The sequence below is a fragment of the Phyllobates terribilis genome, unplaced genomic scaffold (assembly GCF_046119375.1).
Source record: "Phyllobates terribilis strain yellow unplaced genomic scaffold, ASM4611937v1 Scaffold_8__6_contigs__length_399053987, whole genome shotgun sequence".
NCBI classification, from domain to species: Eukaryota; Metazoa; Chordata; class Amphibia; order Anura; family Dendrobatidae; genus Phyllobates; species Phyllobates terribilis.
This window is the reverse complement of record NW_027362768.1, coordinates 155,996,812-156,012,827: the sequence shown is the minus strand read 5'-3', so window position 1 is coordinate 156,012,827 and position 16,016 is coordinate 155,996,812. Positions and strand designations below refer to the sequence as shown.

General features: G+C 42.2%; 1 protein-coding gene across 1 annotated transcript in view; it reads right to left on the bottom strand.

The window, feature by feature from the left end:
- The window catches only part of LOC141156954 (calcium-activated chloride channel regulator 1-like), a 32,696-nt gene extending 28,932 nt beyond the window's left edge, over positions 1 to 3,764 (bottom strand). The window contains exons 1-4 of the mRNA XM_073643547.1: positions 3,543 to 3,764; positions 2,241 to 2,375; positions 1,931 to 2,081; positions 1,348 to 1,456 (exon numbers count right to left, since the gene is read on the bottom strand). Coding sequence (XP_073499648.1) covers positions 1,348 to 1,456; positions 1,931 to 2,081; positions 2,241 to 2,375; positions 3,543 to 3,701 — 554 coding nt within the window. The 5' untranslated portion in view covers positions 3,702 to 3,764. The remainder of the gene's footprint in view (positions 1 to 1,347; positions 1,457 to 1,930; positions 2,082 to 2,240; positions 2,376 to 3,542) is intronic.
- Positions 3,765 to 16,016: the final 12,252 nt, after the last annotated feature.

Here is a 16,016-nt window from a genome sequence, read left to right as displayed (position 1 = left end):
AGCTGATCGCAGCACCAAAACACCCTTTGATCATTGGGTCAATGATAGAGAACTAGCACTTTTTTTTTTTTTTATGAAGGGCCTTTAGAAAATCTGAGGGACATAACACAGGGGGCCCGAGGAGGCGTGCTGGAGCCAGACGCTCCTTATTCACGTGTGCCGGACGAATGGCGTACACCCCTCGCCACTAACCCTACTCCATAGCCCCTGCTGTAGTAAGATTTGGGGTGTAGCAAAGGTACAGGGCCATGGAGACCACTACTCATCAAATTCATGAGTGATGGTCTCCTCGTCCTTTACTGCCCAATATTTGCCCATTTTGTCGGAGCTGGGAGAAACTGGTGTGAGAATGGCAAAAATTTCAAAATTTAGACGCAACTCTGAGTTGCACCTAAATTCTGCTACTTTTCCAAAGCTTTTACAGCAGATTTCTGGCATGAAAGCTTTGATACATCGGGCCCTTTGTGTTTAGCTCATGGTTCCTTTCAGTCCTATGACAGGGCTTGAAGAGACGTGATGGTTGGTTAAAGGGATTCTCCACCTTTGGGGACACTTTTTTTTTTACATAAATGCATATATTTTTGGCTACAAATCTTGTAATTGAGTCTCATTACACATTTTGTACCATTTGCTTTCTATAGCCTCTGTGTTGTTCTGAATATTCCTGGCTGCAAAAGGATCGATTAGAAAGTTTGTTCTGATGGTCAAAAGGGTCAAAAGGGAAAGTTTATAACTCTTTTATCTGTTGTTTTCTAATCTGCTCTCAGCTGATTTATAAACATATCAGAGTTAAATGGTTAAAGGGAATCTGTCAGCAGGTTTTTGCTATTTAATCTGAGAGCAGCATGATGTAGTGGTAGAGACCCTGATTCCAGTGATATGTCACTTATTGGGCTGAATGATGCATTTTTGATAGAATCGGTGTTTTCCCTGTTGTAGATGTAGCAGTGCTCAGAATGCTGAGCTCCGTATAACCCCGCCCACACCAATGGTTGGCAGCATCCTCTGTACACTGTACATTGTCAGTATGATGCCAATCAGTGGTGGGGGCGGGGTTATGCTGATTACACAGCTGGACTGGCTTGCATGTGAAACCTAGTCCTCCTAGTGATATTCTCCTGGTGATAAAACACTGATTGTTTTGAATCTACAGCACACAGCCTAATAAGTGACACATTTCTGAAAGTAGGTTCTCTTGCTCCAGATTATACTGCTCTCAGGTTAAATAGCAAAAACCTGTTGACAAATTCCCTTTAAATGGGCAGGGAAACAGATTCATGCTAGTAATAAATGGGTGGACAACCCATTTACATCTACAGACATCCTAATAAATGTGTAGTTTAATACCTTGTTGCCTCTATTTGATGTTTTCCAGAAAGATAGAATGGTTGATCGATGTTGTGTTCCTCAAACACTCCCCAACGAAGATGAGCCCACTCATGAACGAACACTTTTCCTAAAAATGTAAAATTTTAGGTTCTTTCATCAGTCTTTAACATATTTATACTAAAATATATTTTTCAGTACAGCTGCAAGAACTCATGGCTGGCCAGATATTACCTCTCCAGAGAAAATCTTTATGATCAGAAAGTGGCACTTATTATATATTTTGTTAAACTAACTTTTACATTTTTTTCTACTTTTTTTTAATAGCATGATATAAATGAACGTCCATGTAAAATTAAATATTAATCACTGCAGTTTTCATAATTTCCACTAGATGTCAGCAAAATTGGCTCCTTTTCAGACTAGTAAAAGAAGATAATCTCACTTTACAGCCTGCTGTGACAACTAATGTAATCATTACAGAGACAGCCTACCAGTTCATCTTGCAAAATTTTACGTCTTCACTGTTTTTAGGCAGCTGGTCCAAATTAAAGAACTTAGGAGGGAACATTCTGGAAATTAAAGAATTAAGTCACTTTCTTACCGTAAGGTCCATAAAATGAGGTCAAATCTTCCTGCAGCAAAAAGTTTGGTGTCAAGTGAATATATTGTCCCTTCTCCCCGCATCCACCATATTGTCTTGTGTAAGGGGCGTCTCCAGTACGTAAGAATGAATTCACAATGACAACATCTGCCTGGATTTGTAAAATGTTAAAAAAGAAAATGACTAAAGTTGTTGGAAAAATTTTCATATTTATAAACTTTTTTTAAAAAATTTCTCCCCCGAAAAGTCCTGTTGTTTGGTGCATTAACAAAGATTATAAACCTCTCTGTGTACAGTATGACATTCTTACCTTCTCATACCGTTCTCTTGTACGGTTCTTAGAACTCCGTGACCAAGTTTTAGGAATCAAGATCTTTGCGCTTCTTATATAAAGCCTTTGTCTTGTAGCATTAAACAGATCACGTGTAGCCTCTTTCACCATTTTCTTGGAAAAAAGCAATATGCATAAAAATTTGTACTAATAAATAAAACAAGCTGAAATGTAATAGCTTATAGCGAAACTACAAAGCAGAAGAAGTCTTCATCAGAGAAAATAACTTTGCAGGAAGTACAGGGACTGGACTGCAGAGGACGGGGGTAAAGTTATTTTATCTGATGAAGCCCACTACAGATTGTTTGGGACATTTGGAAGAATGGTTATCCGGTGAAGAAAGGGTGAGCACTACCATAAGACTTGTGTCATGCCAACAGTAAGACATCTTTAAACCATTCCCCATGGAGGGAGCTTACTCACAAGTTTGCCTAAGAACACAGCCATGAATAAAGAATGGGATCCAAACATCCTCCAAGAGCAGCTTCTCCCAACGATCCAGGAGCAGTGTGGTGATAAACAATGAATTTTCCAGCATGATGGAGACCATGTCACCAGGCAAAAGTGATAACTAAGTAGCTTGATGAACAAAACATTGACATTTTGGGCTCATTGTCAGGAAACTCCCCAGATCTCAAGCCCATTGAGAACCTGTGGTTAATCCTCGAAAAGCAGATGGACAAACAAAAACACAAAAAATGTGATAAACTCCAGGCACTGATTAGGTAAGAATGGGTGGTCATCAGTCCAGATTTTGCCCAGTAGCAAATATCCAGTTGCCAGGACGAAGGGGAGAACTCTTGAAAAATCAGGGTCAACACTGTAAACATTGAGTCTTTACATAAACTTTGTACATGTATCAATAAAAGTTTAAAAACGTATGCGCTTATAAAATTGTGTCAGTCTCAAAACTTTTGGCCATGACTGTATAATATAGCAAACTCAAACAGGGGCGGACATATCATTGGTGCAACTAGTGCAGCCACAAAGGGGCCCAAGTGGTAAGGGGGCCACTACCACCTCCAAAGCAGGTGGAATTGTGTATTATGATGAGTTTTTGGACTGCATAGGGCTCATATACTGTTCTTGCTCAGGGACCCTCTTCTGTCTGTATCTGCCCCTGAACTCAAAGCCTCCTGATTTAGACCAGAGTAGAATAGATTTGCCCTCATCTTTGATAGGACCACCGCTTTGGAAGACCAATCTTGGGAGGCCCTCTTAAGAAGGTGTCAACAACCATGAATATTTATGTGCTATGCTCTGACTGTATAATGACCTTACCTGAATTTTTTCTATGAGCACAACATCTTCGGGTACATCCGGGTGTATGGCAATTACGATATCATCATATGCCCCAGCGTTACACTTCACCATAGAAGCCTCAGTTGTGAAGAAGAAGACTTGAAATCCCAGTAAAGCCAACACACCCCATGTCGCCATCCTGTATAGAGTAACTTTAACCCAACTGTGTTTTTCCTTTATGGTGATACAGTGTTGTGTGATCGAAAAGTTTATAAGAACTTTATTGCTTTGTTTCTCAGATGATTGGGTTGTGGGCAATCTCAGTTGAGTCAATAGCGTAATAATGCAACAGAAATAGAAAAGGAATTTTTCTGGGTGAAACTGGAATTCGCAGGTGTCAGAACAATAAAAAAAAGGTTTTCGATTTTGAGCTTTAGTAAAGTTTTGGAAATACAGTAGCAATCAAAAGTTTTGCATTTTTTTTTAAAGTGTGATTACTTCTGTCTGGTTGTTGTGATGTCATTTGTCCTGGTGATTTTAGTAACCCTGAAGCAAATAGTTGTCAGCTATAAGAACGAAAAATTGTGTTTGACATTGTTTTATCCCTTTAAGTGTTAGTTTTCAACATTTGCTAGGCCAAATGTTTTGCATATTTTGTCATGAGTAGTCAAATTTTGCCTACATTTTTCTTTTTTTATTGTGTGTCCTTTTAGGTTAAAACATGGCAAAGACAAAGCCAAATTTATCACCAGATGTCAGGAAGCTTATTATTCTAAGAGTGAAGTCAGACAAAAGCCAAAAAGAAGTAACTATGGAATTCAACTGTTCTCAGAGTCAAGTGTCAGAAAAAGAAGGTTATGGAACAGCTGACAAACATAGAAGTGGACGACCATGGAAAACTTCCTCCAGAGTTGATCACGTTATTAAGAAAAAGTCAGCATCTGATGTCCATAAAAGTGCTGTACAGATTTCCCACGAAATGCATGAAGAATACGGGGTCAAAGTGAGTCGCCAAACTGTGGTGCGACTGCTAAGAGCAGTAGGGTTGAATGCACAAGTTCCAGTCAAGAAGCCTTTCATCTCTGCAAAGAACCGGAAGGTCTGACTTGAGTATGCCAAAGAACACAGCCAATGGAAAGAGACTGATTGGTCTAAGGCATTGTGGTTGGGTGAACCCAAATTTAATCTGTTTGGTAGTGATGGCAAGCACTATATATATATCACCCAAATGAAAAATGTAATGATGTAAGGTACCAAACACCTACAGTGAAACATGGTGGAGGCAATGTCATGGTTTGGGGCTGCTTTTCTGCATCTGCCATTGGCCCTCTGCATAGAATTGAAGGAAATATGAATGCTACCATGTACAAGGATATACTGAAGAATGTAAGGCTGTTGGTAAAAGCAAAGTAGGCAGGGGATGGAGAATCCAGCAAGACAATGATCCTAAGCACACATCCAATTTAGTCAAAAATTGGTCAGCAAAGAAAAATGTTCGCCTGTTGTAATGGCAGAGCCCATCACCTGATTTACACCCTATAAAGCACCTTTGGAATAGTAACATATAACATAGTTTGTAAAGCCGAATAAAGACTTGCGTCCATCAAGTTCGACCTGTTAGTTCTGTAATTGCTAAAGTTGATCCAGAGGAGGGCAAAAACCCCAAATGATTTGGCCAATCTTCACCTGAGGAAAAATTCCCTCCCGACTCTGAAACCAGCAGTCAGAATAAATCCCTGTATCAACCTACTATTTTATTTTATTTTTAAGTATACGCTGAAATCTGCCTGGTATCTAGAAATGCATCCAGTCCCCGCTTGAACTGGTTTAGTGAATCCGACATTACCGTCTCCTCACTCAGTGAATTCCATATTCTCACTGCTCTTACCGTAAAGAACCCCTTCCTATGCTGGTGCTGAAACCTTTTCTTTTCCAGTCTTAGTGAATGCCCTCTTGTTACCGTAATATCCCTCCTTTTGAACAAATCCCGGGCAAGATCTCTATACTGTCCCCTAACATATTTGTACACATTTATTATGTCCCCCCTCAACCTTCTCTTTTCCAGGCTGAATAGTCCTAGTTTTGCCAACCTCTCTGGGTATTGCAGTCCCTCCATTCCCTTTATTAATTTTGTTGCCCTCCTTTGTACCTTTTCAAGCTCATTTATATCCTTTCTATATATTGGGGCACATAACTGAGCACAGTATTCCAAGTGTGGTCTGACCAGTGCTTTGTACAGTGGAAGAACAATGTTCTCATCCTTTGCAGCTATACCTCTTCTGATACATCCCATTACCCTGCTTGCCCTTACAGCAGCGGCCTGACTTTGGGCACTCCAATTTAGTTTTCTATCAATCAAGATGCCCAAGTCCTTCTCCATCTCTGAATTCCCCAATGATTTCCCATTCAGTGAGTACTGGTGACTTCCATTTTTCCTTCCCATATGTATGACCTTACATTTCTCCTCGTTAAACCTCATTTGCCATTTAATGCTCCACCTACCCAGCTTATCCAAATCCCTCTGTAGGTCTTCACTATCCTCTTTTGTATTAATTGTTTTACATAACTTTGTGTCATCTGCAAATATTGATATTTTACTATTTATCCCGTTGACTATGTCGTTAATAAAGATATTAAATAACATTGGGCCTAGTACAGACCCCTGTGGTACCCCACTAGTGACGCTTACCCAATCTGAGTATATTCCATTTATAACCACCCTCTGCCTTCTATCCTTTAGCCAGTTAGCTACCCACTTGCAGACATTTTCCCCCAGCCCCATCATTTTCATTTTGTATACCAACCTATTATGTGGCACGCTATCGAACGCTTTTGAGAAGTCGAGATACACGACATCCACTGGTTCCCCCTGATCTACTCGAGAGCTAACCTCCTCGTAGAAGTCAATCAGGTTTGTTTGGCAGGAGCGATTCCTCATGAATCCATGTTGGTTCGGGATTAAAAGATTATTAGCATCAAGATGCTCCGTAATTGCCTCTTTAATGAAGCTTTCAAAAATTTTGCCCACAACGGACGTCAGACTCACCGGCCGATAGTTTCCGGCGTCACTTTTCGCTCCCTTTTTGAATATTGGCACTACATTCGCCTGTCGCCAATCAAGTGGTACAGACCCAGTCTCAACAGAGTCCTTAAATATAAGATATAACGGTCTGTCTATCACATTACTTAGTTCCCTTAGTACCCGTGGGTGTATGCCATCAGGTCCTGGTGATTTGTTTATTTTAATGTTACTGAGGCGTTTCTGTACCTCAGCTTGGGTTAGATTTGTCATACTTAGTGGAGGATTAAGCTTGTCACTTCTCATTTCTCCTGTTAGTTCGATTTCCTTTGTGAAAGTTGTCGAAAAAAAATTATTTAATAGATTAGCTTTATCCTCATCTTTCTCTATGATTTTGCCTTCCTCACTTTTTATCGGTCCAATATTATTCGATTTAATCCTTTTACTATTTATATACGTAAAGAACAGTTTGGGATTTGATCTACTTTCCCTAGCAATACGTCTCTCTGTTTCCTCCTTCGCTATTTTTATTTGTTTTTTACAGGTTCTCGTTTTTTCCTTGTAACACATTAGTGCCTCCTTACTGTTTTCCTGTTTTAATCTCTTGAATGCCTCTTTTTTGCTATTTAACGCCCCTTTTACGTTCTTGTTCAACCATATTGGTTTCCTCTTATTTCGGGCCCTTTTATTCCCATATGGTATATATCTCTCGCACTGAGTATTCAGAATTCTTTTGAAGGTTTCCCATTTACTATTCGTATTCCTTTGATTAAGAACTTTGTCCCAGTCAATAAGTTGAAGGCTTTCTTTCAGCTGATCAAACTTCGCCCTCCTAAAGTTTAATGTTTTTGTTGTTCCCTTATTGATAACCCTACTGAAGGGCATTTTGAAGTCGATAATATTATGGTCGCTATTACCTAGGTGCCCCCCTATCTGTACCTCAGTTATTCTATCAGGCCTATTAGTCAATATTAAGTCCAACACGGCCTTCCCTCTCGTTGGTTCCTGCACTAGTTGGGAGAGATAATTATCCTTAATATTTGTCAAGAACCTTTTTCCTTTCTGAGATCTACAGGTTTCTGTTTCCCAGTCAATATCCGGGTAGTTGAAGTCCCCCATTACAATCACTTCATTATGTTTTGCTACTTTGTCTATTTGTCCTAATAGCAGATTCTCATTCTCCTCTGTTATATTGGGTGGCTTATAGCAGACCCCCAGTAATATTTTATTATTATTTTTAGTTCCCTCTATCTCTACCCACATGGACTCGACCCCCTCTTCTCCCTCTCCTATATCTTCCCTTAGTCTGGGTTTTAGACATGACTTTACATATAAGCAGACTCCTCCGCCTTTCCCCTGTTTCCGGTCCCTTCTAAATAAACTATAATCTGTTAAATTTACCGCCCAGTCGCAGCTATCGTCTAGCCAAGTCTCTGTTATACCTACGATGTCATACCTCTCCTCCGATATAAGCGCCCGCAGCTCATCCGCCTTATTGGTCAGGCTTCTTGCGTTGGTCAGCATGCAAGATAAAACTTTGGGGTTATTTAGCATCCTATTCTTCTCTAACGATCTAACTGTACTATCCCCACCCCCCTCTCCACCCTCATTATATTCACTTCTCCCCTTCCCCCTTGCTTGCCTCACATCCCACCTATTTCCTTGGTTCCCCCCCCCCCCCCCATCTCTAGTTTAAAAACTCCTCCAACCTATTAGCCATCTTCTTCCCCAGAATGAGTTAGGGCGACGAGTTGGGGCCAGTACCCATAACAATAAAGATGAACTGTTTGCAGATTTGCAAATGCAATGGAGCAAGATCCCTCAAGATGTCTTGAATACTCTAGTGGCTTCAATGCCCCGTCAGTTCAGTGCAGTAATTACAGCAAGAGGTTAGCCCTACAAAATACTAAGTTATGGCATAAGCAATGAATTACTCTCTATGTTGTGATCAATAAATAGTAGAGGCAAAACTTTTGGCAGTCAGTTTTCTGTAATTAAATGAGCATACCTATATCCAAAAGCATTTTGGATAAAATTAAGGTCCTGCATGATGACAACTTCATGCACTTTCAATTCATCACCAGGGAAATGGCGTCACAACAACCAGACAGAAGTAATAACACTTTTAATAAAAATGCAAAACTTTTGGTCTCCACTGTATGTCATTAAGAGATATAAAGGGTATGTTGCATTAGGGCTCCCCCGTGGCAAAGTCAGAATGTGGTCTTGTACTATTTGTATGCCTGAAAAGTCTTATTCAGGATCAGCTTTGCTACTGCTATCTAGAAAAAAAGGGCAATGTTAAAATGTCCACTCACAGAGGGGGCCACACGCCAAATAGAAACTCAGAAGATAAAACTCTAAACCCTATGGGCCCTATAGCCACCTGCGCATTATGCTTTACCCTACTGCGAGCACAGTCGAAAACATAAGTGCGGCAAAGCATAGTGTGCAGGTGCGAGCCGCGATTTCTGTGCGAAGTCGTAAGATTTTGCCCGGCAGTGTGGATGACGCAATGTGTCATCCACGTCAATAAAAGCAGGAGGACGGCGAGCAGCGGCCGGATGGAGTGATGGAGAAGCCTGAAACCACGCCAATCGGACTGGAACAACTGGATTAACATGCAGAGTGGGAGAATATAAAAAGGTTTTTGGGGGGGTCTACAAGGGGAGTCAGGGGGTTATATAAGCATTTATGGAATGCAGCACAAGCGCTGAATAAGGTGATAGTTTTAGTTCATATAGGATAAAACTGGTAACAGGTTCCCTTTAAGAGAATTTAGGTGCAGAATACATCTATTAACCAAGCAGAAAAGGATTCTTCTTTCTGTGCCCCCTGTTGACCTGATATCTCTGATGCACTGTAAATTCTTGAGTTTTATGCAGTCTCATCTGTATGTCTTTAGGCGTCAAGGCCTTTGCAACCTATATTTTGTGATCTATAAATCTGGGTGTGGGCACACTACAAGTAATGAGCAAAACAGTTCCTGTACTGCCTAAAAATATATCTACTTAGATAATGCATGGTACTTTAAGGAGAATCCGTCAGTGCGATTTTATAATGTAAAGACAAGACATAGCTTTAGTGGCGCTGTAATACTGATTAAATTTATACCTCCGATGAAGAAATCCACTTTGTGATTCTTCTTTAATCACCATTTGAATGTTTCTGTTAATTAGATTTCGGTGCGCAGGGGCCGGACGGTGCACTGGGTCTTCTCCTATTGGTTTGTGATTTCCTGGGTCCTCTGCTGCCTTTTTTTGAAGAGGAGGTTTCAGACAGACAAGGCAGGTCACTGAAAAAGCCGTGACCTGTTATTCAAAGGCTGGAGGCAGCAGAGGGGTCCGAGAATCACAATCAGGGAGGAGAAGACCCAGTGCACAGTCCGGCCCCTGAACACCGAAATCTAATTAGCAGAAAACTTCAGATAGTGATTAAAAAAGAACCATAAACTGGATTTCTTCACCAGAGGTATCAATTTAATCAGTATTACAGTATCATTATGATCATGTCTTTACATTACAAAATTGTGTTGACAGCTTCTGTGAAACTCGGTTTGAGCACAAATGGCAATGAATGGACTGTAAGCCGGGTTTCCCGACCCAAGCTTGACAGCCTTACAGGCATATATGAGGCTGTCAAGTCCAGGTCAGGAGCTTCGGAAACAGTCTGTGCACTGCAGTCCTCACTTGGACTGGTGTATAAAAGGCGTTTCAATTCAAACTGCTGATTTGGGAGAGTAACTTTTTGTTACAGAATTTCCCCTTTATATAGCACCACAGCATGCATATATATAGAGCTAAATGGTTACAACATCATATTATCATAGAATGCCCACAAAATACCATCTTTCAATAGCCGTATAATAGCGCTAAGCCTATTATGAACATGACAGTGCTTGGGCACTTGGTTTTTAAGTCCATACTTGGTCCCCAGCCACCACTATTTCTCCCAGTATCGTCTCCGCCTTCCATAAGCACGGGTCCCACAACATTACCTGTGCCCTCCCCAGTGCACTAACTGGGAAGGACCGCCTAACCATAAACACATGGACAGGTGAATGTGGCCGGGGACGGTACGGAGCCGGTCCACATTAAAAATGCAGCCATAGAGTGTCAGGGAACCTTCCCACACACTTTTCTTAGCCAGGACTGCTTCTCAGCAGGGTTGGACGGCCCCACCAGAGAATCCTAGGGTGGGCCCTGGCTTCTCCATCAGGAGAGTTCATGATAGGTGCAAACTTTGCAGCTGCTATGGGGCTCTTCAGCGGGGGGGGGGAAGGTGGGCCCTCAGAATCAAATCCTCTTGTGGGCCCAATGTTTTTCAGTCTGACACTGCTTCTCAGTGGGAGTTGTATTTCACCACAGCCATATTATTTAGCTCGGTGAAAGGAAACTATACCCCGTGGTATAAATTGGCCTAGGCCAGATTATATCCCTCCGGGTCAGAATATACCCCAGCTGCTGTTGATCAGATTTTTCACGCTTTTGAGAACCAATGAGCACAGGGCCCCAGGCAGCTCACGAGGGGGCAGAGACAACACGCAAGGGGGGAAGAGACAGCAAGCAGGGCCCCTGTGAGCTTTCTCTGCCCCGTTGTGTGCTGTCTCTGCCCCCCTGTGCGCTGTCTGGGACCCCCTGTGTGCTGTTTGGGACCCCCTGTGCGATGTCTGGGGCCCCATTCTTGAGTATATCACTCAATCCTGTGCGATGTCTGGCGATGTCTGGGGCCCCTGTGCGATGTCTGGGGCCCCTGTGCGATGTGTGTTGTCTGGGGTCCCTGTGTGATGTCTGAAGCCCCTGTGCGATGTCTGAGGCCACTGTGTGATGTCTGGGGCCCCTTGCGCTGTTTGGGACCCCTGTCTTGGGTCTGGGGCCCCGTTCTTGAGTATATCACTCAATCCTGTATGATGTCTGGGGCCCCTGTGCAATATGTGATGTCTGGGGCCCCTTTGTGATGTCTGGGGCCCCTGTGCGATGTCTGGGGCCCCGTTCTTGGGTATATTAACCCCTTAACCCCCGAGGGTGGTTTGCACGTTAATGACCAGGCCAATTTTTACAACTCTGACGACTGTCACTTTATGAGGTAATTACTCTGGAACGCTTCAACGGATCCCCCTGATTCTGAGACTGTTTTTTCGTGACATACTGTACTTCATGATTTTGGTAAAATTTCTTCGATATCACTTGCATTTATTTGTGAAAAAAACGGAAATTTGGCGAAAATTTTGAAAATTTTGCAATCTTCAAAATTTGAATTTTTATGCCCTTAAATCAGAGAGATATGTCACACAAAAGAGTTAATAAATAACATTTCCCACATGTCTACTTTACATCAGCACAATTTTGGAACCAAAATTTTTTTTTATTAGGGAGCTATAAGGGTTAAAAGTTGACCAGCGATTTCTCATTTTGCAACAAAATTTACAAAACCATTTTTTTAGGGACCACATCACATTTGAAGTCACTTTGAGAGGTCTTTATGACAGAAAATACCCAAAAGTGACACCATTCTAAAAACAGCACCCCTCAATGTGCTCAAAACCACATTCAAGAACTTTATTAACCCTTCAGGTGCTTCACAGGAATTTTTGAATGTGGAAGAAAAAAATGAACATTTAACTTTTTTCACAAAAATGTTACTTTAGACCCAATTTTTCTTATTTTCACAGGGGTAACAAAAAAAAATGGACCCAAAAATTTGTTGTGCAATTTCCCTTGGGCACGCAGATACCCCATATGTGGGGAAAAAACACTGTTTGGGCACACGGCAGGGCTCGGAAGGGAAGGAGCGCCATTTGACTTTTTGATTGTAAAATTTGCTTGAATAATTAGCGGACGCCATGTTGCGTTTGGAGAGCCCCTGATGTGCCTAAACATTGGAGCTCCCCCACAAGTGACCTCATTTTGGAAACTAGACCCCCCAAGGCACCTATCTAGATGCATAGTGAGCACTTAGAACCCCCAGGTACTTCACAAATTGATTCGTAAAAATGAAAAAGTGGAAAAAAAAATACTTTTTCATTTTTACGAATCAATTTGTGAAGCACCTGGGGGTTCCAAGTGCTCACTATGCATCTAGATAGGTGCCTTGGGGGGTCTAGTTTCCAAAATGGGGTCACTTGTGGGGGAGCTCCAATGTGTAGGCACACAGGGACTCTCCAAATGCAACATGGTGTCCGCTAACAAATTGAATGAAAAATCGGCTCAAATTGTTAGTGGACACCATGTTGCATTTGGAGAGCCCCTGTGTGTCTAAACATTGGAGCTCCCCCACAAGTGACCCCATTTTGGAAACTAGACCCCCCAAGGCACCTATCTAGATGCATAGTGAGCACTTGGAACCCCCAGGTGCTTCACAAATTGATTCGTAAAAATGAAAAAGTTTTTTTTTTTCCACTTTTTCATTTTTACGAATCAATTTGTGAAGCACCTGGGGGTTCCAAGTGCTCACTATGCATCTAGATAGGTGCCTTGGGGGGTCTAGTTTCCAAAATGGGGTCACTTGTGGGGGAGCTCCAATGTTTAGGCACACAGGGACCCTCCAAATGCAACATGGTGTCTGCTAACAAATTGAATGGAAAATCGGCTCAAATTGTTAGCGGACACCATGTTGCGTTTGGAGAGCCCCTGTGTGTCTAAACATTGGAGCTCCCCCACAAGTGACCCCATTATGGAATCTAGACCCCCCAAGGCACCTATCTAGATGCATAGTGAGCACTTGGAACCCCCAGGTGCTTCACAAATTGATTCGTAAAAATGAAAAAGTGTTTTTTTTTTCACTTTTTCATTTTTACGAATCAATTTGTGAAGCACCTGGGGGTTCCAAGTGCTCACTATGCATCTAGATAGGTGCCTTGGGTGGTGTAGTTTCCAAAATGGGGTCACTTGTGGGGGAGCTCCAATGTTTAGGCACACAGGGGCTCTCCAAACGCAACATGGCGTCCGCTAACAATTTGAGCCGATTTTCCATTCAATTTTTTAGCGGACACCATGTCGCGTTTGGAGAGCCCCTGATGTGCCTAAACAGTGGAGCTTCCCCACAAGTGACCCCATTTTGGAAACTATACCCCTCAAGGATTTTATTAAGGTGTATAGTGAACATTTTGAACCCAGAGGTACGACACAGAATTTGATAACATTAGGTCATCATATTGAATAAGTTGTCATTAGTCTTGAGCGCAAGTGCTCGCTACTTGAGTTTGCATCGGGTACTCAGGTATGCACCATGTACTGCGTGTGCTCTAGTGACATGCTCGAGTCCCTGCCCCGCATGTTTCACGGTTATTAGACACCCAAAAAAAAACATGTGGGGATCGCTCGTGCATGGCAGGTAATCTCCGCAAAGTTTTTTTGGCCGCGAAGCATATGGGGCGGAGACTCGAGCATGTCACTCAAATACCCACGATACTCAATGCATACCCGAGCACCCGATGCAAACTCAAGTAGGGAGCACTTGCGCTCAACACTAGTCGCCATATCGTCATCTTTTTTTCTTACTTTTGAAAAAAATCCCAACCCCATCACAACCCTAACCCCAAACCCAGCCCTAACCCTAGCCCAACCCTAGCCCTAACCCTAGCCCAACCCTAACCCGAGAGTTTATTTTTTACGCCGTTCCTCGTGTGGTATAAGTGATTAGATGACTTTATTCTTCGGTCGGTGCGATTACAGTGATACCAGAATCATATGGGGTTTTTATGACTGACAGCTGTCACACACTAAAAGACGCATTTTTTGTAAAATCTAGTTTTTGCATTGCCATATTTTGAGAGCTATAATTTTTCCAGATTTTGGCAAACAGTCATGTGACAGCTTGTTTTTTGCGGGATGAGTTGACGTTGTTATTGGTGCCATTTTCAGGCACGTGACATTTTTTGATCGCTTTCTATTCCGATTTTTGGGAGTCAGAATAAACAAAAACCAACAATTCAGGAATTGTTTTTTTTATTTTTTTTTTTTTTATTCTGTTCTGCGTGTGGTAAAATTGATAAGGCAGCTTTATTCTTCGGGTCAGTACATTTACAGCGGTACCACATTTATATCATTTTTCTATGTTTTGCACTTCTACATAATAAAAGCAATTTTATAGAAAAAATAATTTTTGAGCATAGCTTTATTCTGAGAGCTATAACTTTTTTATTTTTTGGCTGATGGAGCTGTATGGTGGCTTGTTGTTTGCAGGACGAGATGACGTTTTCAGCGGTACCATTTTTATTTATATTCGTCTTTTTGATCGCGTGTTATTCCATTTTTTGTTTGGCGGTATGATGATAAAGCATTGTTTTTTGCTTCGTTTTTTTTTACCGTGTTCACTGAAGGGGTTAACTAGTGGGACAGTTTTATAGGTCAGGTTGTTCCGGACGTGGCGATACCAAATATGTGTACTTTTATTGTTTTTTTTTTGTTTTTTTTATAATAATATTTATTGATGGGTACATTATATTTTTATTTTTGGTGGATTATTTTTTTTATTTTTTTTAAAATATTTTTTCAATTTTTTTTAATTTTTTTTTTCACTTTCTTACAGTTTTTACACTTTTTTACTCTGTCCCACTCTGGGACTTTCACTTTTTTTATTCTGATCGCCTGCATGGCATAGGAATGGAGCACCATCCCTGTGCCGTGCAGGCTGTCAGCGCTGGACAGGGAGAAGATAGTTTGGAGATGCACTGCGCATGTCCAAAAAATCTTCCTGCTGTCTGGTGACCCGGATGTTGTCATGACGACATCGGGTCGTCATGGCAACATCCTGAAAGCCACGGCAGACAGCGCTGGAGGCCGGAAGAGGAGGTGAGTATCTGCGATGACCTCCTCTTGCCACCGCAATGCTGCGATCGACTTCGATCGCAGCATTGCGGGGGTTAATGTGCTGGGAGCGGTGCGGGACCGCTCCCTGCACATAGTACCGGGTGTCAGCTGTGACAATCAGCTGACACCCGGCGGTGATCGCGCCCGCACAGCCTGTGTGCGTGCGCGATCGCAATGACGTACTAATACGGGTCTGGCTCTTAAGTCCCAGGGCACAGACGCGTATTAGTACGTCTAATGTTGTTAAGGGGTTAAAGATAAAAGTATATTAAAGTTTATTAAAGATCAGATTTTTCACGGTTATGAGCACTATTTAGTGATATACTCAAGAATTACATAATTTTTCAACATTTTATTGTTTAACCCCTTTAGAGTCCATGACGTCTTAGTACGCACATTTGCGTACTGCCCGTTCAGTGAGGGCTGCTGCGCTGAGCCCTCACTGAACCGAGCACATGTCAGCTGATTCTTGCAGCTGACATGTGCCCGCAACAGCCGCAGGTGGAATCGCGATCCACCCGCGGCTGTTAACCTGTTAAATGCCGCTGTCAATCTCCGACAGCGGCATTTAACGCACGCTTCCTGGAAGCGTGTCCTAAGCCCCGCCCACCGGCTACTCCGTCACATGATCGTGGGTCGCCGATGGGCGTGCATTACCACCCAGGGTCTGCAGCAGACGCCTGT